Raw genomic sequence first — 24,843 nt, 5'->3', positions numbered from 1 at the left:
GGTTCACATACTTTTTCCACCCTGCACTGTGAATGTTTACATGTTGTGTTCAATGAAAACGTGAAAACATAACCTATTTTTTTTTTTGTGCGGTGTTAGTTTAAGCAGACTGTGTTTGTCTGTTGTTGTAGATGAAGATCAGAACACATTTTATGAACAATTTATGCAGAAATCCAAATAATCCCAACTCGCAACTGTACTGAATTGATGTATCAAAATTCATTGATAGTTGCAGCTTTAAAATACTAATATTTTGCATTCACAAGTATCTTTTAATATTAGCATGTAATTAAAATAAGTTGCATACAGTATCATCATCAGCATCAGTCACTACTGTATATCTGTGGGGTGGGGTTGCGTGAATGATACGGCATTTTGTTATGTTTTGTTGCAGCAGCTGCCTTATCAATCACTGCACATGGTTTGCCATTACTTGATCATCAGTTGTAACAGATTGAATCGAGCATTAGCAAAAAACGATCCTGACACCCCTCCCCTCTGCCTTCCTTGTCTTCCCTCCAGTGCGACTGCGATCAGACCGCCTGTCCCTCGTAGAGGAGTGCATCGCCCGCTGCTCCACGGCCTACAAGCAGTCCACCACTCTTCTCAACCTGGCCTCGCTGCTCCGAGTCTCGGGTAAAGTCGCACATGACCAGCACGACCAGACACTTCCCGCCTCATCACATGTCTCTCTCTCTCTTTTTTTTTTTTCTTTAAGTTTTATCTTGTTAAAAATGCATTTGAGGGTAATTTTCAATAAACCAGACCACTCTGGTGGCGGTTCCATGACACGGCTCATGAGATTAAGTGAGGAACGACCGCCCACGTAGAAGTACCCCAGCATGCGTGGGTACTCCTGGTGAGTTTTCTGGCAGTTCTCACACAAGAGGGAAATTCATCTTCGTGAGAGGTGTTGCACGCACACACACACACACACACACACACACATGCACAAACCCTGAAGGAGCAGGCAAATCCCCCAGAAACATCACTTCATGTGCTCTCCAACCCTTTTTTCTGCACTCCAAGTATTATGGTGTTTAGACGGTGGGAGCCAGACGATGGACTGGGGACTGTGTCAAAGAGGAGCTGATTAACATGTTCTCATTTCTGCCCCGTTTTAATCCCAGCGTCATTCCTCTATTAGCTAATGAAATGTGAGATAAGGTGTTTTTGAGGCAGGTGCCCTTTCCCATGTTAAAAAAAAAAATGAAAAAGAAAGTTCAGCTGTTGTAGCAATGTCGAGGCACCCTCTAGTCAGCCTCTTTGAAGCTCTGTTTATTGCCTCATGTTGCTTGAAAAATCTCAAAGATTAAAGTATTGATCCAGGTTTCAAAGCTGACATATGCTGGCAGGGGGGCATTAATCTTTATATGACGGATGTGTAATGAGGATCTTAGTTATTTTTAAACTTGTTAACCCCAGTATTGTAATTTGTAATGTTTGAAAAGGCTTTGACTAATAGCCACTTAATACCACTATCAGATTTGCAGTTATCTAGGAGAAAGGCTTGAGTGGGATACTGAGATTGGAGCAAATGGGCAGAATTTAATTCAGTAACTCTGTAGAACCAGGCAAGTATTTGACTGTGTGTGGTATGCAGAGGGAAAAGTGAAATAAAATGGGTTACTCTACACTCATAAGCCTTACCCGGGAAAACCTCTGACAAGCCTAATCAAGTAAACAGATTTAATTACCTCTAGATTCTCTCTTTTCTCCTTTTGAGTCTTTTTTTTCTGTCTGCCTCACTCTCTCTTTCCGTCTTGGGGAGTTACTATATTTGCAGACTCTTGACAGGAATGATGTTTACATCAGTGCTAATTCCAAAAGGAATTTCCCTGCTGTAAATTTTCAGTGTTTTTTTTTTTTTAATCTGAGCTTTCACATCTCCCACATGGCGTCGCGAGCTGCAGAACTCACAGCACACGCAGCTACACACTGACCAGTAATGCAGTCAGTTCGATACACGGGATGGGACACACGCTGGCTGCAGCTCTGCAGGATGATTTTAAATTCCTCCATGAAGTAGATTACATGCATATACATACACTGCACCTGCGTATATTGGAAAAAGCACGCTGCACATTTGAGGGGAAAGACCAAGATGTCATCCTCTTGCTTCTCCAAAACAGGATGATCATTGCCGTCTCCCCGCCTTGCCGTCTGCCTCCGTGTTTATCGCTCCTCTCTTCAAGAAGACAAGCTCGACTCTCCCGCGTCTGTCTCTCCCTTTTGTCCTCCAGCCCCGTCTCCTCTCTCTGAGGTCTGTCACCAGCTAAACGAACCCCGCTAACCGGCCTTGTGGCATTTCTGCGTCTGAGCTGCTTGCGTTCTGTCAGCAGGAAGCTCTCACTGTGTGGTTTCAGGAAAAAAAAATAAAAAAATAAAAAAAAGGAGGCAAAGGGAGATGAGAAGAGGAATAAACATATTTTTAAATAAATAAATGCAGGAGGGAGGCTTTTGAAGGGTGCATAGCTCCGGGGCTCTGTGGTGAATATTTAATGCAGGTATCACCAACACACCAGTTAAAAACCCTTAGGGGTTGGCTCCTGCCTCTGCAGAAATGCTGTGTAAATCATTTAGTTTTATGGGCTGGGGGTAAGAGAAAATAGTTTTTGTCTGAGTGAATCAATAATTACCAAATGGTCCAAATTTTGCTGACTTGGAAGAGAGCCGTGTGATAAGCCAGTGAAGAGCCTTGGGATATTGTGTTATAGTCTATGCTTATATGTCTATCGTCTGTTAATCACAGCCTTTGATTGGCCTATCAAGGACAGGTAAAGGTTTCGATTGGATCTCTTAGATTTTAGATCAGCTTGAAATAAATACCAGGGAATGTTTCGATAAAAACATTTGGTGTAAAAGAACACAGGCTGAGTGAAGGTGCGCTGACACACACACAAGCCTCCTCTATATTGAGGTCCTGACAGCTTTTGAAGACACCATTTCAGCAGTCACCCTGAAAATATTTGACAACCCCCACCCCCCCTTCCAGTAAACATCACATTTCTGTTTCACTCACTCACTCACTCACTCACTCACTCCACACACACACACACACACACGCACGTCTACAGGCCAATCCATTGCATTTCTTCACCTTAACTCTCTGATCTTCAGTGCACAGGTTTGTTCAGAAGTTGTGTTTCTGCGCGTGCCTCTTTTGATCGCCCTGTCCTCTCTTTTTTTTTGTTTATCGAGCTTACTCTGAGATCAAAGGTGGCCCTGAGTCGCCACATGAATCTTAACACCGCACCCATCCCACCGACACTGAGATATCAAACTTTTTTCTCCCAGTTTAGCGAGGCAGTGGGCTGGTATTTTTTTAATATTTCATACTTGCTCTTTGAGATGAACAAACACGGCAATAACCTCCTTCATGGTAGACACCAATTAATATTTGGTCTCTGAGTGTGAGGCAGCTAATGTGAACATTCTTACATATCAACCTGTGTGTGTGTGTGTGTAGTCTGAGGGAGATTTAATAAGAGATTGATTGAGCCAGATGTTGTAGGCGATATGCAAGATTATGAGATTTCCTTTGACGTGTCGACATTTCTCAAGATTACAAAAAATGTGTCTGTGTTGCATCTTTCAGCGCTGATTTGAATGAATATCTGTGTGTGTGTATGCCTAGGAGATGATGAGGCTACGCGAAAAGGCCAAGTGCTGGCCCTGCTGGCGGAGCAAGCTCTGCAGTGTTTGGACTTCAAGGCCTCTTACATCCACTGTCAAGACCTCATGGCTGCAGGTAAGTAGTCAGCTGTGAACTGATGCAGCCAGGTGGCATGCAGAATTACCGCTCAGGTGTCAGGGCTGAAACTTGAGGTTGGCTGCACAAGCATTTTACCAGATGTTAACATGCCTAACTTTGCAGGGGAAGGGGAGCCTGTTTATTACAACTGTCTGTGGGGTAAATTGTTATATTACAGACCCATTTAAAGTTAAAGATACGCATAATTAATGTGTCATGTGGTCACTTTTAGTAACAAATGGGTACCATCGCAGGTCGTTACTGGTTTGCCTTGGCATCACCCAACGGCCTTTGCTCTTCTCAAATTCTTTGCCCATTTTTGAGAGTTAGGCGGAGTCAGGCACTACCAAGATGGCGGCTGCCAGAGCCACCACACTGAGCTTCAAAACCATTTCAAGAAGCCTGTGGACAGCATATTTTTAAGAGATGTATTTATTGGATTTTAATAAGATAAACATTGATTTGAACTGGTATCACTCTTAGACTGGACTGTTTGTGCTTAGTTGGCTTAGAATGGGGCTCAGTAGGTAGAGCGAGTTGTCCACGAACCAGAGGGTTAGCGGTTCGATCACCGGAATGTGCCACATGCCGAAGAGTCCTTGAGCAAGACACTGAACCCCCACTGGTGTGTGCTTGTGTGAGCGAATGGGTAGATGCGTCTGTGACTGTAATGCACTTTGAGTACCAATAGGTAGAGAAGCGCTATATAAAAGCAAGACCAAGGCCAGAATGAGGCCTTCATATCTGCATGGGGATCTGCACAGGTCGTCTTCCACAGATCTCATCGTAATGTTTTGCTGCCATGTTTTTGCAGTAGACCCCAACGGATAAACCAAACAGTGACTCTAGAGAGGGCCTTTCATGTTATAGTGGTTATATTGACGAGGCTGCTGTCGTAGGTTCACGATTAGGAAGGGAGGAGTATTCAGTCTGCAACCTTATGTAGGAATTAGATACTACTAAATCCTACATAAGGGTCCTAAACTGTTATTCTTATATGATTAAAGTCACTGTTCTATACTGGAAGGTATGAACATCTTGATGATGAAACATAAAATATTTGCCAAAAAATTGAAATTATTTGCTGTCAGTACCTTACTTGCAACCAGACCACTACAAGACACTGAAATACATGACACTGTTATTGTTAATAAGGTGAAAATTTCACTTTTACCATAGATTATTGGAGCTTGTGGTCTCCAGAGTGGTGCTTCTTCACATGTTCTATAAAGAAATCACTTACTATCGTTTGTGCATTCATGTTTGGAGTTTCTCTATGTTGATGGCCCTTAAATGTTTGCGTTCATGGTATCAAACAGATAAGAACTACTTGCGTCTTGCTTCTTCTCTCCAAACACCCTAAACTGAGGTGGCTCTCTTCATGCACAAAAACAACAATGAAGACAACAATATCAGAAATTATAGCCCAGTCTCGGCCGAAGTGATTTAAAGCGGTCACTGGGATAATGGTATTTTGCGTGACCTCGTTTCATGTTGCGCCACAGGGAAATGAAAATGAATAGAATTTTACTGAGCAACCGATGAGGGGGAAAAAAAAGGTGTCTGGGAGAGAGAGAAGAGGAGGTGTAATCAGATAAGCAACAGTGTTCTGTGTCTGTGAACGCCGTGGGAATAATTGAATCTGTTTGTAAGAATGAAGTCGGGGCCGTGCGTCGGTTCCTGACTGTGATGAAGCTGGAACAAATGTAGCACAGTTATTACAATGTGTCAGACTGATATTTTCTTCAAGAGGAAAAGTGTTTTAAACTTAAATATGTATTAATATCCAGAGGGCTTGGAAGGTTACTCTTTATTGTATTGTCATATCTCAGCAGTATATCCCCAGTATTTCTGTTATTTCTATTCATAGATTTTACACAGTCTGTGTGTGTGTGTTCTGCTTCGTGGCGGGTTGATAGGCTTTTATTCGCAGTGTGAAAGAATTCAGGGTAGGTTAGAGACGGATGGACACTTTAATTTAAAACCATTTTCTCCTTTCTTGTCTTGCCTGCCTTCTCCTCACCGTACTTCCTCTTCTCGTTTCCCCTCTTCTCCCAGGTTACAGTCCAGCGTGGGACGTGTGCAGCCTGCTCGGTCAGTGCGAGGGTTATGGAGATCTGGAGGCCCGGCAGGAACTGTTAGCCTTTTCCCTCACACACTGTCCCCCTGACTGCATCCACAGCCTCCTGGCTGCCTCCAGCGACCTGCAAACTCAGGTAAGGAGAATAGGGCTTTTTATAAACCGCTTTTCATTTGTTTTTGTTTTTTTTTCAATGTTCAGCTCTTGCTAGCATTTTGTGCCAATTTGCCAGTATTGTGAAAATGTGTGGATACTGAGCTCTTGGCCTGGACTAAGCACGCCGCAAACAATCCCAACTCATGAGAATTAGGTTTAAGATCTGCGAGTTACAATTTACTTTTGATTACGGATTATTTATGTCTTTGGCTACAGGTCATTTCATAGTTGCATGGACCAAGGCGGACAGTAAATGTGCATGCAAATCAGTTCCTACCACAATTTAGGGCACAAATGTGTGTGCCATGCAGAGGGGTTGTGCTATTTTAGGGTTTTATTGTCACACTCCACTGGCCTTGCAGTGCCTTTGGGTGGTGCATGTACTTGGTCATTCTAATTGGACATAGAAAGTGTAGATAAAAGACACAGCTACAGAGGCATGCCGAAGTCTTGGGATGCCGAACCACGTTGGTTCTATTATTGTTTTTTTACACCTATTTAGTTTTTAGTAATAAACTCTTTATTTTTACAGATATCTGGTCTCTTATTTTTGTTGCGGCTCACGAGTGGACTGAACATAAATGGGGCTCAGAATTTGAACCTGGGATCTCTCACACCTAGAGCAACAATCATAATGGAGAGGCGTTGAACACGGGAAGACGCGCTCCTATCAATATATGTTTGAAAGTCTGACTTTGACTTTATGCTTCTCAGCTGCATGATCCTTAGAGCAAAGTATAACAGACTGGGCCGTAGGGCCATGTTGCCTTGCTGTCCCATACACAGAGGGCAGACATACTGTAGCTCAGAGATTTCTGGAGATTTGGAAATGATTTCTCATCTCTCAACAAGTTTAGCACCTTTTGTGTGTCCTTGTACTTCATGTACAGGAGCACAATTATTGTACATATTCATAGCAAATCTCCTCACAGAGCCTCTCCTCAGAAAGAGCACGCATTTTGTGTTCCTGATGCATACGTGGCGGGACATGCAGTGGTCTCACATTTGTTGTCCGCAGGAAAACATGAATCAGTATTTAATAATATTGTTTGACAAAGCATCTTGGAAGCAGGAGGCTGTGATTGAAAGGAGCAGTTAGCAGGGGTTTGGATTAGGCAAGAACATTTTCAACAAAAGCAGCAAACCAGTAAATATGAGGCAGACCAGTAATAATAAGTTCAGAGTCTTTTTTTATTTTTTGTAAGGAAGTGAACAGCAGGGACTACACTTTCAGATACTGCAAAAAAGTCTAATATCTCCATTGTATCAAGGATTAACAGTGATTCTGGACTACTCTCCCTCTACCTACTGTCAGAAATGTATTCCTAACCCTGAGAGCTCATGCTGATTAACAAGAAGGAAAAGAGGCAGTAAAACCACTTCTAGACCTTCAAATAAATCTTTTTTCTTATCTAACTCTGATGTCTGGTCCCTACTTGATGATTGGGCCAGATCGTAACATAAACGGGGACCAGTCCTGGATTTGAACCCTGGGCAAGCAGACAAAAAAAAATAAAAATATCTATTTCTCTTTCTTTTCTGTAAAGCTTTGCCTTTTCAGATCTCTAAAGGTATTCGGATGAAACAACCTGTGAAAACGTCTTTGATTGAACTTCTCAAAGCTCAGTTACATGTGGCAAATAATCACGTGTCTGCCAAAAAAGATTTTAAGGTTGAAGTTTCTTACTAGTTCCTTATTAGTACTTTTCAGTGAAATCAAAAGTGACCACAATTAAATATATCCTTTTATCCAGTCAGATTGCTGAGGTCAAACTAAGAGTTTTATAGTACAATAACAAATCGTGTCTTCTTTGTCTGCCCTCTTTCTGTCCTGCAGGTGTTGTACCAGGCTGTTAACTATCAAATGGAGCCTGTCGTCACAGAGACTGGACAAGACATCGACGAGACAGACTCTGCAAAGGTCTGTGTCCGTCAGACTCCATTTGTAAATTTCATCTGTACATTAACATGTTTTCCATACACGTTCCTTGTCTCACCTGTCTGCCTCCCTTGTCGATGCATTTCCGTCCGGTTTCAGGTTGTGTGTTTTCCTGCTGCTCCATATTTGATGAGGTGTAAATCTAGTGTTAAGGTTGCTCAACTCCCTTGGTTTATTTATGCCTCCCCCTTCTCTTCTCCTTCAGCACTGCCAGCTTTATGATGCCTTGAGTGGGTGTTAATGTTTCATGACTTCCATTGCATCCCCCTTTGTGTGTGGATGGGTGCTCATTTGAAGCTGCCTGTTGTTATTTTATCGTTGTATTGATGTCCCCACTTCTCGCTCGTGTATATTTAAACCCTCTGGATGTGCGTGCGCACCAAGGAAGCATTCATGCACCTGTGTGTGTTTTTCACAAACATCTTGAGCGTATGTGTGCTTTCATTCTCTGACCCTCAATCCCCCGCCGAATAAAATATTGATGAAAGGCACTAAACGATTTGGCCCCGGCCCGCTGGCCCTCCAAATGTGGTTTTAAAATCCTTTTCAATTGTGCAGTAACCAAAAACACTCCACGCCTGCTAGAAAGCATTGAATGCACCAGTCATCTGAAATGTTTTGGAGGTGAAGAAGATATTTTTGAAAGAGGTAATCTCCTTGTTTTTTTAGCATTATTCTCAGTATACCTCAACAATATAGGCCATTACTGATGTTGACTTTAAAGCAACATCAGTAATGGCTCTATCCAAAAGATACTGACCCCTTTACCAGTTTATACATAAAATCATATTTGTGAAATCTGTACAAAAGTCATAGAGTAAAAAGGACAATGCCTTTGACTCAGAAATTGTTGCTCCTCTGTGCTACAGGTTAAGTAAAGTGTCTTGGAGTCACCCACCCGCAGACATGTACGTTTATTTTCTCATCTAGCTCTTTGCCTGAAAGGAGCAGTCTAAACATGTGTATTTTCAAGGTGTTCGGGCCAATAGAAGTTGATCGCTGAGCGCAAATACGTGATCTGGTCGTGTAGTCTGAGTCACTAGAGTTCCAAAATCTACATAAAAGCTTCTTTCTAAAATGAAGCGGCTCCACACCAATTTAAAAGTGTCCTTTGCCTGTGTGACTTTTGACAGGTTTCCTTTACAAGCACACACTCTGCAGGTGTGAAACAGGAAGGCTCTGTGCAGCCTGAACATTGCATATTGTAATTCCCCAGAGCTCACAGAGCAGTTATGAAAGTGCTGCTCTCAAGTGTTACAAAAAAAAAAAAAAGAGTCCTCAACTCAGAATCTGTCCTTTGGTCAATGTGTAAATACAGATGGAGCAACCTTCTGATTCTTGCAAAGAAAAAAAATAAGTTTTAAGTGAATCTTGTAGTGTGATGCAGACTAATTTCAAGTTGTGAAGCCCTTTGACAGCGGCTGCTGCTACAGAGACACCAGAGTGACACGCTGGAATAACTGTCTCTTTTCCGTTTTGTCACGGCTTGGCCTCAGGCCTCCACATCCACTGAGGACTCCCCTGTGGGGAAAGCGGGGGACCTGTTGCACAGGACCACAGCTAAGACCATGAAAGTGCTGACCACTACGGGGCTGACCACCAAGGCTGTGCTGACTGCAGTCAGTGACCACCGCTGGTGGAAGTCATCGCTCAACTACCTCCGACCGCTGCAGGTAAGAACACACTGACTGTTTTGTTTTTAATTGATGCACTCTTTGGTAAAGATGAAGACGGTTCCTAATGAGTGAATAATGGACTTGTGGCTTTAACACTTGTGGTTTATAGATGTCGTATTGATTTGATTGTGCAACCAGTTCTGTATTTTACTGTTACTTTTTAGTTTTTGACTCTACTGACTCCTGGTATGTCCATCTACTCTCCTACATGTCACACACTCTTGCCCATAGACTTCACAGTCTTCCTCCAAATACAGCCGATCAAGAGCTCATCTCTTGCATAATTAATTTGCCCTCCTGTTGAATTTTTCAATATCTGGTGTTTGCCGGCGGCCCGACTGGCTCAATGGTGACCGGGATGTAGACTGATGGCGTCTAAGGTCTCAGCAGCGATTGGAAGGAGATGAGGGGCGGTTGTGGTGACAAGCCTCTAAAGAAAGAGAAAAACGGAGAGGATGTGAGCTGCAGGACAGAGCGAGATGACAGTGCTGTGGGCACGTTGTGAAAGTTTAATGATGTTGTGATGGCTCCTCAGGGTCACGGCGCTGGAGCCAGTGGCCAGGAAGGAGCATGTGAGAACTCCAACCTGGAGCGTCAGGGCTGTGGCCCTTTTTATCAGGAGCTCATTGAGGATCCCTACGTAGACGCGGTGAGTGGCTTCAGAGAAGTGTCTCAGTGCTCATTATTTTGTACATTCCTGTTGTTTGTTATTTCTCCTTTTTAAAAACCTCAGACCATCTTTAATTATAGAAAAACATGCCTGTATAGGCTTATTACTTAAGGTTTTTATTTCATTTTTTTCTACTATTGTAATTTCCTTCTAAAAATGACTATTGATTTCAGATTAAGGATTTTGAAAATACTAACAGTACATAAGGATGAACTTAAGAAAAAATACAAAACACATCCAGTAGATCTTCTGTGTGATTATACAAAGGTAGAGAGGTGAATATCAGAAAAATCCCAAAGAAAAGAACCTCAACAGAAGGAGTAGAAAAGACCAAAAGTAAGAAAAGGAATAGTTTGACCTTTGTACCTAGAGAATGGTGGCCCTGGGCTATGACTGGGCTTCTTACTCAGAGACACAAATCATATGGATAGCTAAAAGAGTGGACGCGAGGGGAAACGGAAAAGGCCGATACATCTCCCCTCATGACATTTTAATAGGCCCCTCCAAATCCCTCCCTTCACTTCATCTCCAGCATCCATCCATCTTCCATCATCCATCTACCAATAATTGCTCCCCGCGTCCGTCTGTCAATGGGCCGGCTGATCAATGGGATTCGTTTTTACCCCAGCAGTTGCAACGAAGGAAGTGGGGAGGGACGGGGGGCTGATTGAGAGAGAGAGAGAGAAGAGAGACAATTGCAACAAGGCAGGAAGATGGATAGAGAGAGAGTGAGTGGTAAAGATGGACAGGAAACGCTGTGTGTTAAAGCACTAGCTAGGAACGTCACTGTTCACCTCTCAGACGCTTGAAAAATAACTTGGAGTACAAGAATCTTATAAATGACTTATCAAAAGGGACTGCTGTCGAAAAGCTTTATTTAGCTGTGAAGTTCATTTGTTTAGAACATCTCTCATCTGTCTGACTCCTTGGGAATGAAGATGCTCAGTCTTCTTAATCACATCCCCCCATGTTTTTTTTTTTTCTTTTCTGATCTGATCTGCTCTGTCTTCTGTGGGGATTTCCTTAGTATAAAGATAAGTGCTTTATCACTCTCTCTTCTCCCTTCTGTGTTTTAGAGCCAGGATGTGTATTCGTTCTACAAAGATGTGCCTCAGGAAAACTTTGCTGAGGTTTTGCTGAGGACCGGGAAACTGGCTGAGGCCAAGACTGAAGGGAAGACCTTGTTTCCTGCTACAGAAGGTATGCATGCAGAAATGGTCAACTTATAGTAGCAAGAAAAAGTATGGGAACCCTTCAGAATTAGTTAGTTTTCTGCACTGGCTGGTCATAAAACTTTTCAGTAGCACTGCGGTGGTCACCTTAGAAAACTTCGACCTTTGATCACCAGGGCACGCCAAATGCAAACCCAAACTGTTTATGTCAGTTGCTCTAAAGCTTGTAACATACTCTGCGAGAAGCAAGAAATTTGTTCTCACTCCTAGGGCTGTGAGAACAAGAAAAAAGTTCCTTTTGGCCACGCAACAACACGAGAAACTCAAGTGCCGAACTCCGGGGAACTCCTCATAATCTCCTCCCACTGCAGCTTACGTCACACGCGCTAAGCATTGTGGGAGATGCGGGAGATAGATGATGAAAGGCAATGTTGTTATTATTTTCAGATGTTGGCCGGTCGTCGGCGACCATGTCCATCAGATCATGCCATTCTTTCAGCATGCATCCACACAAAGTGTGCTGATCTCTACCCAGGAGAGATTAGTGGTCACACTGCGAATATTTGCATCTCGGGGCTCACATTTCAACTGTTCTGCATTAACCACACCCACTCCAATTTCTGACCAATCACAGAATAGTAGCGGGACATGACACGAGAAAAAGGTTCTGCCTGGTTGAAAACAAGCTGCGAGAACTCCCAAATGAGAACGAAATTACCTCATTTTGTTCTCGCGGCCCGAAGAGCGAGACGTTTGTTTGGAGTATTAACAGTCTTAAGCAACACAGCAAGTTCAGTGTCATTGTTTGGATGTTCTCAGATCATTTCATGATCAGATTTAATTTCTGCCAGATGGTTGAGTTTGGGTTTCGAGACCAAATTTTCATTTGTGCAGAAAGACAGATGTGTACTATTAGTAAAAACAACCAACAAGATAAATAAATCAGGGCTGCCAGTAGATTTAGATATTAATGTCTTCCAAATACACCTTAAAGGTGTTACTGTTACTACTGCAACAAACCAACACAGTGACAAATACTGCATAGAACGTGTGTGTGTTAATCACTCACTGAAAACATTAGTGCTGTTCAAATGAATTTGTGTTTGACAGCCCGAAAATAAATCGTACAGTGTTAAAAATTGCAGCACTTGTCAATGTTGCTTTAAGTAAGTAATCAATGGAGAAAGATTTAAAGTGTAATATTTTTTTAGTGTGAATAGTGGTTTGGAATAAAAATATGTTAAATTAGAGTCGTCCTCTGAGTCAGAAAACCTCACTTGCATACAGCAGACTTTCTAGTTTTATTTCAGTCTATATTTTAAAGTTTCTTTCAGAGGGGATTGATCATATATCATTCATAGCCTCATTTAAATAACACTTTATATCTAAAATGTGAAAATGTATATATTTTCTGTGGTTATTTAAAATATTTTTAGAATTTATAAAGTGTTAAAAAGAGATATTCAGAGTCCCGTTGGAAAAACCTTTGAAAAGAGAATTTTGAACTTGGATTTACCCACTAAACTCTCTTCCCAATACTAAACTCTCTTCCTTATCAGCGCAGGTTTAAGTAAATCATTTCCATCTTTCAAAATACAATTTTTGAAAACTTATAATACAAAGAACTATTGCCTTAATGTAAGCTATGAAGTTTTAATGAGACTCTTATATTGTCTCCTCTTCTCTGGTTATAAAATGGAAGTTTAGAGTTATTCAGAACTGCCTGTAGGTGCTCTTTGAATCATTTGGAGAAATCATGTCCTAAATATCTATTTCACAATTTAAAAATGCTCTAGTAACTAAATGTTTTGTCAGAAGTGTTTGAGAAAAGCGAGCGTTAAACTTGACTTTTTCCTTTAGTGAAGCTGTGGTATTTGCAGAAGTGGGCTTAACCTCCCTCCCCGCACCCTGCCCTCTCCTCCCCTCATCCGTCTTAGCCAGGGAGCCCATATGTGGTGGACTAGGGGACAACATGGGAAGAAAAGCCTCATATTGATTAATTAATGTAGCCTCACGCATCCCACGGCAACAGTAAATAATGGTGCATCGCTGCAGAGAGATAGCATCAAGTCAAAACATCAAGGCCACGCTGCATGATGGATCGCAGCTGCTCGCCAGAATCAATGCCACTACAAAAATAAAGAGCAAACTTGTGCGTGCGTGTGTCCGTGAATGCTAATGCGGGGACTCTGAGCAAACGCACGGCGCGCACTTTGGCCGATGCCTTGATATGCATATCTCCTTCACACACGTACAAACACATTCACACGCACAGCAAGACCGCATCTCTCTCTCTCTCTCTCTCTCCCTCTCCCCCCCTCTCTCTGTCTGTGCCGCTGTCATTCGGGTGAATATCTCTCTTCTTAAAAGTCACCTTCCCTTTGGAGCTGCCGCAAACTGCGACGTGTCGAGAAAAGAGAAAAGCCCGGCCCGGACGGCACCGTGCCCGATAACAACCTTCGATTAATGACTGGCGTGTCGGGGCGCCACGCTGGATGTCCTCAAAAAAAAAAAAAAAAAAAAAACACTGGGAGATGGCCTTTAAGAAAATAAATATATTGATTTCTTTCAGCTAGCCTGGATAAGATGGAGGTAATTAATGATGGCACGAGTGGAAAGCGACTCAATGGGATTGAGCTGAGTAAGATGCAGACTTGATGTGAAGACACACACATTTGCATGCTTGTCTCCAAATTCCTTGCACTTACACGGAGCGCCGCCATTGGCCACATTTTGACCAGGCGGCCACAACTTGTTGTTTTTCACACTCCCTTGCGCAGGTGAAATAGTAATAAGTCAATGTCTTGCTAACAATGTGCCCGATTTAGCTGACACAGGAGGAGCAGGAGTGTGTGTGTGCATATGCCGACATGCACACACAAACACACCCTGCCTCGTACAGCCGCTCCTCAGCGTGGCGTCTCTTTATCACTTTCTCTGTTCCCCCCATCTTTCTCTCTCTCTCTTTCTCTCTTACTCTCTCGCAAGTAAAAATATTGTATGCTTTAAAGTCAGGGTTATCTATTCTGTGCGTGCGTGTGTGTGTGTGTTTACCCCTCTGGTAATTCCTGTCCCGATGGTATCAGTAGCTTTAGAGAGGCATGTAATCAGCTCCTTCTGAGGTGTAGCTCATTGAAACCCGGGGGGTAGGAGAGGAGGGGAGAGAAAAACGAGTAAAGGAGGAGGGTGGGCACACTGCTTAAGAGAGCTGTTATGGCTCTTTAAAGTGGTGCATCACTCCACCCCTGCTTCACGCGAGCACAAGGCGAACCTCCAAGTACGCTTGTCAGGTATGGGCCGCCCTTTGTGTACACATATGCATATTAGTGTGCGTTTTACTCTACAGTGTACGTCTATTCCTTTGCCCCCCTCTCCCCTCCTCCCCCGATCGCCTCTGTCTTTCTCCCAGTGTCCATGCTCTACTTTTCTCTGTCTGTTCCATTTTGTCTCAGGCTCTTATCAGCGGCTCAGGCTTCTCTTCTCCTTGGGCCTGAGACTACAAAGCCACTCTGCCTGCTTCTCTCCGCTCTCTCCCGCTGTTTCCTCGGAGTGAGCGAGTGAGTTAGTGAGTGATTAACTGAGGCATCTGCGTGCTTACAGTGTTTGGCGTTCGTCTAATAAACCTACAAGTTTCCAGTTGTAACGGTGCGAGGGCAGTTGCGTGTGGGTGTGATTGCTGTGGCCTTGAGGCGAGCAGTTTGGGATAAGTCCATTCTTGTGCCCGAAGCTCTGTGTAGTCTCCAAATCCCATCAGCCTTAGAGGAAGGGCAAAAAAAATATATAAAAAATCTCTGTCCCATTTCCATACTCGAACCAACTGGATTTGAATACCCAGCTCACCTTGAAGAGGTTAAAAAAAAAAGTCAGTATGAATATTGAATATTCAATAAAATGTGTGATTTTGACATAAATTCTCTTCCCACAATGCAACACAGAAGGTAAACTGAGGATCTGCTCACTGCTGCAGAACATTAAAACTGACTGCAGACAGTGATGTCACAAGAGTTCTATTTCATCCTTACTGACCGCCAGAGGCGGTGCTTCAGCACTGAATGTCTCCATCTCGCGCATGCGCAGGTCGAGTGTTTATACCAACAGAGTCACCTGTGACCCCCGATGACACCGGCTAACCTATATCTTCCGGTGACATCAGAGGATCTGTTCCTTTTCATCTTCTCGCTTTTGCAGGTAGACGTATGTCAGTAAGTTCTAGCTGAACTAAGCGTGTACTTCACTGCTGCTTCGTCGCCGGTAGCCTTGCGACAACGTTGTCGGAGCTGCGAGCTGCGCCCTCCAAAGGCTGCGACGAGCTGAGACGGGAGGTTTGTTGCGGTTTACCGCGGACACCCTTTGAGTATTTGTTTTAGTCGTTTGTTATAAGGTTGGTGACGGCGTGATACTCGCTCCCTCTCCCGACGCTCGTGTTATTATTTTCGGGCATTAGCGGTCGCGTTGCCCGCTTGACCTGTTGGCTGTGTATCGGTACACTGTTGGTTGTACCCGTTTTTCGTTGTAGTTTGATTTGTTGGTGAAGCCAGCGTACTCGCTCCCTCTCCCGACATTTCTGTAATTATTTACGGGCATTAGCGGTCTGCGTTGCCCGCTTGACCTATTGCCTGTGTATCGGTACACCGTTGGTTGTACCCGTCTTTCGTTGTAGTTTGATTTGTTGGTGAAGCCAGCGTACTCGCTCCCTCTCCCGACATTTGTACCGCCGTTATCCGCTAAGTTGTAGCCCGTTTTTCGTTGTTGTTCCCTGTAGTGGTGAAGGCAGTGTGTGCGCTCCCGCTCCCACTTTAGGTGTATATTATTACCTTGGAAAAGTAGTTTTACCAGCGTTTTTCGCTCGGCCTACTTGGGTTGTTTTGTTTTTTTTGCACAGCAAGCTGACTTGCTGGTGAAGGTAGTGCTCTCGCTCCCGCTCCCAGCATAGGCGTGTGCTGTTGCCCTTGTTGCAACACCTGTTGGTGAAGGCAGTGCGTTCGCTCCCTCTCCCAGCATCTGTTGTTTTCTCAGTTGTTGTCACCATGTTTGGTGACCACTCTTGCTCGGCCTGTCTGGCTTCTCTGCAGCCTGAAGATGGTCATGATATGTGTCCTTCGTGCCTTGGCCTTGAACACCTGAGGGAGGGGCTTTCGGAGGATCCATGCATGAACTGTAGCTTCATGCCCCGGGCAGTGCGGGTTGCCAGACTGGCTGAGGCTGAACACCTGCTGGGCCATGTTCCGGGGCCGGACCAGTTGACTCCAGCCCAGCGAATGCCAACTCAGCCTAGGCGACCTAGACGGCGGGCTGAGACCGTGGGTGCCTCCTCCGGGGGGGGGGCCAAGGAGTCTAAACTGGCCTCCAAGGTGGACCAGCTGACTGAGGAGTTGAACCAGGTGAAGTCCCTCTTCCTAGCCATCCAGTCTGGGACTGGTGCAGGGGAGGTTGGTGCTCCTGCTCCTCCTGCGGCCGTGTTCGATCCAGAGGATGATGTGCTCTCCGTGGCGGCATCAGCCACTGAGTTCGCTGACTGTGGGGCGGACGTGGTTCCCCAGGACATTACCTCCAAGCATGGCTCTGGGGAGAGCTCCCGCTCCTCAACCCACAGTTGTGCTGCTGGGTCTGAGGATAGCTCTATGGGTGCCATCATTCGTATGGCCCTGGCCCGCCTGCAGCTGGATGTTCCACAAGCTCAGCCGGCTCCTGCCAGTGCTTTTTTCAGGCGGGGCCCAGTCCCTGCCACCTTTACTGTGCCTCCGTCAGACGAATACCTGAGGGAGCTGCACGCATGCTGGAGGGATACTAGAGTCCTCTCTCATGCAACATCTGATGGCCGGACCCTGGCTGCCATGCAGGACGCAGCCAAGTTTGGCTTGGCCCGCATGCCAGCGGTTGAACCGACTATAGCGGCTCTCATCGTTTCGCCTGATGAGGCTCTGAGGCCAGATGCCAGGTGTCCTCGCCCCCAGTGTCGGGTTACAGATGATCTGCTCTCTAAAGCTTATGACGCAGCGGCACGTATGGGACGCATCGGCAATTCCCTGTCGCATCTGATGCTGGCTCTTTCTGCATCCCTGCAGGATGCTACGCTGGACGCGTCTGTCCACAGTTTCAGTGACGCGTCTCTGCAGGCTTTTGCTCTGATGTCCAGAGAACTGGGGCGCTTGATGTCCACTCTCGTCCAGGCTCGCCGCCAGGTGTGGCTGGCACAGTCGCCTCTCACTGAGACGTGCCGGAGAACCCTCCGCAGTGTCCCAGTGGAACCCGGTGAGATTTTCGGGTCGGCTGCTCTAGAGGCGCTTGAGCGCACAGTCCAGGCCAGACAGACTCGACAGCAGCTCTCTGGGCTTCACAGGAGTATGCCTCCTCCCGGCAGGCCGGGGGGTTCTTCAGCTGCCCCCCAGCGACGCTCTCAGCCACAGACTTTCCCCAGTGGCCACCTTAGGTCTCAGCGACCGGCTCAACAGTCTGTTCAACGAGGGGCTCAGGGCTTTCGAGCCCCTGAACGACTGCCCTCTAGACAACCTCAGGCTTTCGATGCAGCCCGTCGTCCCCCCAGGGCCTCTAGAGGCCGGGGGACCAGGCGCTGAGAGCCTGGGGCCGGTCGTCGGCTGTTTTTCCCAGCAGCAGCTCAGCCACTGGGCTGCTTCCACCACGGACCCGTGGGTGATTTCCACCTTAACCCACGGGTACAAACTTCAGTTCCGACGCCGGCCCCCAGCCTTCGGCCGGGTCAAGATGACCATCATACACGACCCGGCAAAAGCCCACGCCCTCAACCAGGAGTTGTCCGCCCTCCTGGACAAGGGTGCCATCGAGCCGGTAGACCCCCTGTCATCACCCGGGGGGTTCTATTCGACTTACTTTCTTGTCGAAAAGAAAGACGGCGGACTCCGCCCTGTCCTCGACTTGAGGGGACTCAACAGGTTCCTCAAGGTCTTGCGGTTTCACATGCTCAGCACTGCAGAGGTCCTGTGTACCGTTGCCAGAGGGGAGTGGTTTACTTCGGTAGACCTGAAGGATGCGTACTTTCATGTCCCCATAGCACCACACCACAGACATTTTCTGCGGTTTGCCTTCCAGGGCCGCCATTTTCAGTTCAGGGTGCTCCCGTTCGGCCTCTCCCTTTCTCCACGGGTGTTCACCAGGTGTGTGGCGGCAGCCCTCTCACCCCTGCAGTCGCGGGGCATGAAGATTCTGCCGTATCTGGACGACTGGCTGATTTGCGCGCCATCCCGGTCTCAAGTGACCCGGGACACGGCGATTCTCCTCTCACATGTGACCCAGCTCGGTCTCAGAGTGAATTTTCTGAAGAGCTGCCTGGTCCCCTCACAGAGTACACTCTTTCTGGGGATGACTCTGGATGCCGTTGCCATGAAGGCCTGTCCATCTCCCCGGCGCGTGGACGACATCATCCGCCTCCTTCTCCTCTTTCGGGAGGGCCGCTGTTTGCGCTATGTCCTGTATTTGCGCCTCTTAGGCAAGCTGACGGCTGCTGCCACTGTGGTCCCCTTAGGGTTGCTGTCGCTGCGTCCCCTTCAGAGGTGGCTGAACAGCTTTCACTTGGACGCCAAGTGGCACCGGCACAGGAAACTCAAGGTGTCACGGCGTTGCCTCCTTGCTCTGGCTCCATGGAGGGAGAGGTCATTTCTCCTTCGGGGCATGCCCATGGGCTCTATTGCATCCCGTCGGGAGACTGTCACAACGGACGCCTCCCTCTCAGGGTGGGGTGCTGTGTGGCAGAACCGGACAGCTCGCGGGCTGTGGCCCGCACGGGACCGCTCGGAGCACATCAACGTGCTGGAGCTTCGGGCAGTGCACATGGCACTGCAGTCTTTTCTTCCGTTCCTGAGAGCGAGGCATGTGCTAGTACGGACGGACAATGTCTCAGCCGTCTCTCACATAAACCACCAGGGGGGAACCAGGTCAGCACGGCTGTTGCAGGTGACCCGGGACCTCCTGTTGTGGGCGGCTCCCCACCTAGCCAGCATGAGGGCGATGTACTTGCCGGGAGAACGGAACCGGACCGCAGACTTCCTATCCCGTGGCAAGCCTCCGCCGGGGGAGTGGCGGCTTCATCCCGAGGTGGTGCTCAACATCTGGGACGTTTTTGGCAGGGCAGAGGTGGACCTCTTTGCCACAGAGGAGTCGACCCATTGCCCCCTCTGGTTCTCCTTGACAGGGGAGACCAGCCCTCTGGGCCAGGATGCTCTCGCCCACGATTGGCCGGAGAGTCTTCTCTATGCCTTTCCACCAATCCCTCTGATTCCTCAAGTACTGCAGAGGGTCCTCCAGCAGGGCCACAAGCTGCTGTTGGTAGCCCCCTTCTGGCCGGGGAGGACATGGTTTCCTCTGCTGCACAGGCTCTGCCGCAGCTCACCCTGGCGTCTCCCCGACAGGATGGATCTCCTGTCTCAGTTAGGGGGCCGGATTTGGCATCCCGACCCTCAGCGCCTGCAGCTTTGGGTTTGGCCACTGCAGGGCCCGACCCGCTGCTGACAGGGTGTTCGGACACGGTCCAACATACCATACTGAATGCTAGGGCGCCTTCTACCCGGTTGCAGTATGAGAACAGGTGGCGGCTGTTTTCTGTATGGTGTTCGAGCAGGGGTGAGGACCCCGTGCACTGTACAATTCCGAAAATTCTGGAGTTTTTACAGTCACTTTTGGATGGCGGACGGTCCCCGGCTACTCTGAGGGTATACGTGGCAGCCATTTCCTCTCGACATGCCCGGGTTGATGGCAACACCGTGGGGGGCCAAAGACTCGTGTCACTTTTTCTAAAGGGAGCCTTGAGGTTAAGACCCCCACAGGCACAGAGAGCTCCAGCATGGGATCTGCCCCTGGTGCTGGACGCTTTGTGTCTGCCTCCTTTTGAGCCCCTGGCGCAGGCGGAGCTGAAGTGGGTGTCTGCTAAGACTGCTTTTCTCCTCGCCATCACTTCAGCGAAGCGTGTTGGGGAGCTACATGCTCTCTCTGTGAGTGATTCATGTCTGAGATGGAACTCAGATGGCTCGGGGGTCACTCTGTGGCCGAATACGGCTTTTCTTCCCAAGGTTCTGTCATCGTCGAACCTTAACCGACCTATCCACCTGGCACAGTTTATTCCCCCTGCAGGGGAGGACGGGTTAGGACTGTTGTGCCCTGTGCGGGCTCTGAGAGTCTATGTATCTTTGACCGCAAGCATGAGACGGTCAGAACAGCTGTTCCTTTGTCATGGTGGTCCTAGGAAAGGCTGCGCTCTCTCCAAACAGCGATTGTCGCACTGGGTTGTGGATGTCATTACCCAGGCATATAGACACAGTGGTCGCCCCCCGCCATCTGGGGTGAGGTGCCACTCTACTAGGGCTGTCTCTACATCATGGGCGGCTCTGAGAGGCGTGCCCCTGCAGGACATCTGTGATGCAGCATCGTGGGCATCACCAACTACCTTCTCCAGATTCTATCGGGTGAATGTGGCCACTCCCCATCCGCTGGGTGTGGCCCTGTTGCCCACCTCTACTGCCTCCTCTCATTGAGGTATGTATTGGCATTCCTCGTGACTTTGTCGTTATGGGTCATCCAGTGCTGAAGCACCGCCTCTGGCGGTCAGTAAGGATGAAATAGAACGAGAGTTACGTATGTAACTACGGTTCTATGAATCCTGGATGACCGCCAGAGCGTTCTGTCACTCAGAATCCTTGTGGTTTCGCGAGAAGATTCTGCAGGAACAGATCCTCTGATGTCACCGGAAGATATAGGTTAGCCGGTGTCATCGGGGGTCACAGGTGACTCTGTTGGTATAAACACTCGACCTGCGCATGCGCGAGATGGAGACATTCAGTGCTGAAGCACCGCCTCTGGCGGTCATCCAGGATTCATAGAACCGTAGTTACATACGTAACTCTCGGTTTAATGCTTCATTCATGCAATGTTGGCAGATCGAAGAGAAGGGCTCAAGCATTAGTCTAGATTCCTACCCTGAGTGATAAGGGCCGTACATTCCGGAAGAGACTAGCAGCGATGTGGAGACAAGAGACCATGGAATTTTAATGAAGTACAGCGAGTTGTAGCGATGATAGACAAAAGAGACGTTCGCTGATGCAAAGTGGATGAGTTTCATATTGAACTAATCTCAACTTTGAGGAGGCGCGACGGAGGCAACTGTCAGCTACAAGCAAATCACTTCACTTCACTTATTCTTTCACTGTTTTAAGTCTTTTACCTATTTAGCTTACTTAACTAATTCTCCACACATCTCGGAGAGAAATGCAATTTAATTATGTCTGCGTTACAGTTGTATGTATGTCACAATAACAGTAATGCTTGATTTGATTTGATGTGATCAGGGCCGTAGCCTTGGAGCGATTCACTTTAAATAGCCTACATTAGTTCATTTTCTTTTGTGTAGCATGCTGTATTTCTTACAGCGCAGTTCAGTCTTATTGATTGGTTTCGTCACTGATTCATTTTAGTTTTCTAAAATAACCAATTCATTGCTTGGTCTTTTCAAAATTAGTGACAAATAATGTTGACATTTATTATTTTTTTTTTTTTTATTTCTGTTCAAAATTGAAATCCATTAACTCTGAACCAAAACAGATGGAATATGCTAGAATAGAAAGCCAATAAACACAGGATTCAAATGATTGCTTCTCAAAATATTTTTTTCTTAATTAATATTCATTAGATTGTGTAATTGATTCATTGAAGTGTTCCAGCTCTACTATTGATATTCGCCATAGTGAGAGAATCTGGAGTTTGTTTAGTTGAGCTGTTATATACAGAGAACAAACTACCAGGCTTATGTAGTGTGTATGTGCAGATATATATAGATTTATTGTTTTTACTTGGTTATTTGTAAAGTGCTTAAGTGTTTTTTTATTTTAATTTATTAACACAATGCATCTTCAGTTGTAGATATTACAATTTCACAATGATAATAACCTCTATCTCATCTTATCTGTCTTATTTATTAGCACACACACATTCAAAGTTCATTTGTATTTTGGAATCAGGACACAGCCTTGGCTTTACTGATCTGATCACTGGTTTGGGTGCGTGACTGAAAACCAGTGACAGATAAGTTTAGGATTCAGAAGATCAAACTCCTCGTCCTGTCTTGGCGGTTGACAGCTATGCACGGACTGATTTGGAATTCAGGGGAATGAACTCTAAAGTCCTCCATGATTACTCTGTGTACGGAACTATGCGTGCACACAACCGGCTCACATTTGTACTCGACATACGCGAGCACATGCATGCAGATGTGCACACGGTGGCCTAGCAAGAATAGGACAAACAAAATCCCTGACGCCTCTTGATTTGTCCCCCCCCCCCCCCTTCTTCTCATCTGCCTCTATTTTTACCCGTCCCTCTGTTTTTGTCGGGCCCACGGAGGGGTGTATCCTGACAGGCTCTGTCTCCTCCATTCAACAAACATGAGATGAGACTCGTCCAAGAGGGGAGGGTTGGTTGCTAATCCTCTGCGCTTTAGTTAAAGTCTTTTCTTTCCCACCTCTCTCCTCCTCCCTTCATCCCTTCCAGTTTTGCTGCAGCTGGCCAACGATGCATTTCCTAGGGACATGATGCTGGCTCTGTCCTACTTACTGGCCCTGCCCCAGGTAGGTGGACGCACACATACATACACACTGGTCCTAGTTACAATGAAGTCTGATTGGTGGTTAGTTTGACTGGCAGAACAGTCCTTACCCTCCTGTGAAGAGTTTACACCATCGGTTTATGAAAAGCACATACAATATACCGTATCTTTTCTCCAGTTCAATCCACATTGGCTACCTCACACCTTATGTAGCTCATCTGCCAATCCATCGTCAGCTGTCACAGTAACATTATGAAAGAAAATGAAAGACACCTACTGCAAACAGCACTAGGCTGTGTTCAAGAGGAGCTAGGGAAATCTCTCACACGTCACCACTGAAATACTGAACTGCTGAACTGGATATTACATAAATATTTCCTGGGAAGCTTGTTAAGTCCACAGGGATCAGACTGACATCACTGACAAACTGAGTGTGTGGGATCTGCATGGGTTGACACAACACCACGAGTCCAGATTTATTTCGGTTAAGTCAATGCTTTAACACGCTGTGTGAGCTCATAACACTGATCTATCGGTGCACTCGTGGGCTGCAAACTGAACAGATTGTGGACGTTTTTCTTTCTTTCCTTCAGCTAACATATTGAGTGAATACTTAAAATGCCACAGTGAATACATGTCTCCTACGCTCTTCTTCTTCTTCTATCCATACATGCAGGTCTTGGATGCCAACAAGTGCTTTGAGAAGCAGTGTCACTCTGCCTTGTCGCTCCAGCTGGCTGCCTATTACTACTCCCTGCAGATATACTCCCGCCTCTTGCCGTGCTTCAAGGACAAGAACCACACTCTCTACCAGGTCAGCATGGAATACCAGCTCTGTGTGTGAGGGACAGTGCGTGGGCGCTTGAGTGAATTGAGGTGCTGGGTGTCGAACTGTCAGTGGCTCCGTTCTTCTTGTAGTTGACATGACGTGCTGATGAAAAATCTCACATTCTCTCTATATTTCTCTCTATAAATGTGCCTTTCTAAACTGCAGAGGCAACAAATTCCCAACATAATAAAAAAAAAAAAAGATGGTCAGACACACAAGGTAGAGGCATCATCTGTGAACAGCATGCGTTTGTCAAATATCAGTCTAAAGCTTTCAGCTGTGAGCGCGCCAAACATTTGATATATTTTGAGACGGTTGGGTTTTGAAAAAATTTCTTGAAGCCTATGAGACTCTGGGAAGCGTTTTAGGCAGTGCATTTTAAAGGTGCTGAGCTAACACTGTGTCACCCATACTTAATGTCTCTTCTTCTGCTGCGAAAACTAGCACAGCGAAAGCAGACTTTTGACAACATTATAGAGAAAGCTGGGATAGATCCATACATGCTTTTGGGGTTAAAGTGTAAAAGTTAATCCAGTGTAATCAGGAATTTTGTTTTTCCAGTCGTGAAAACATACTGACAGTTGGAATTTTTTAAAGGACCAAACAGTTGACAGTGAGTAAGTGAGTTTATCAAGAAGCATATGTTACATTATCTGTTGCTCTGATTGTTTGTACGACTATCTAATTGCCTGCAGAGGTGCTCTTTATGATTTGGTGCCGGACTCATATTCAGGCTAGGCAGAAATAAGTGGAAAGAACATGTATGTCTGACATTCACCTTCAAATATAAATGAGTGTATCATCTGCAAAGTAGTGTAACCCAGCCCATACAAACAAATTAACAACAAATGACTCACCACATATACACAGTTGATATAAAGCCTGCCATTGTGGTATTCCTCCATCTGCTATCTGTGTGTTCCAATTTCTTCAAAGTCTCCTTTAGGAAATAGCATCCGAGTACATATGAGAGGTGTTAAAGAAGATTTGGACTTTCCTAC

The 24,843-nt window shown here is 46.1% G+C and overlaps 1 protein-coding gene across 2 annotated transcripts in view; it reads left to right on the top strand.

Annotated features, from left to right (window-relative positions):
• nbas (NBAS subunit of NRZ tethering complex) overlaps positions 1-24,843 on the top strand; it is a 172,049-nt gene that overhangs the window by 68,112 nt on the left and 79,094 nt on the right. For both annotated transcript variants that reach the window (XM_084560840.1, XM_084560841.1), the window contains exons 33-41: positions 523-636; positions 3,638-3,751; positions 5,813-5,970; positions 7,828-7,911; positions 9,426-9,602; positions 10,141-10,254; positions 11,352-11,475; positions 22,959-23,035; positions 23,690-23,827. In XM_084560840.1, the coding sequence (XP_084416966.1) occupies positions 523-636; positions 3,638-3,751; positions 5,813-5,970; positions 7,828-7,911; positions 9,426-9,602; positions 10,141-10,254; positions 11,352-11,475; positions 22,959-23,035; positions 23,690-23,827 (1,100 nt within the window). The remainder of the gene's footprint in view (positions 1-522; positions 637-3,637; positions 3,752-5,812; positions 5,971-7,827; positions 7,912-9,425; positions 9,603-10,140; positions 10,255-11,351; positions 11,476-22,958; positions 23,036-23,689; positions 23,828-24,843) is intronic.

Source organism: Chelon labrosus (genome assembly GCF_963514085.1).
Source record: "Chelon labrosus genome assembly, chromosome: 14".
NCBI classification, from domain to species: Eukaryota; Metazoa; Chordata; class Actinopteri; order Mugiliformes; family Mugilidae; genus Chelon; species Chelon labrosus.
The sequence above is the reverse complement of the archived record's forward strand: the minus strand, read 5'-3'. Positions and strand labels throughout refer to the sequence as shown.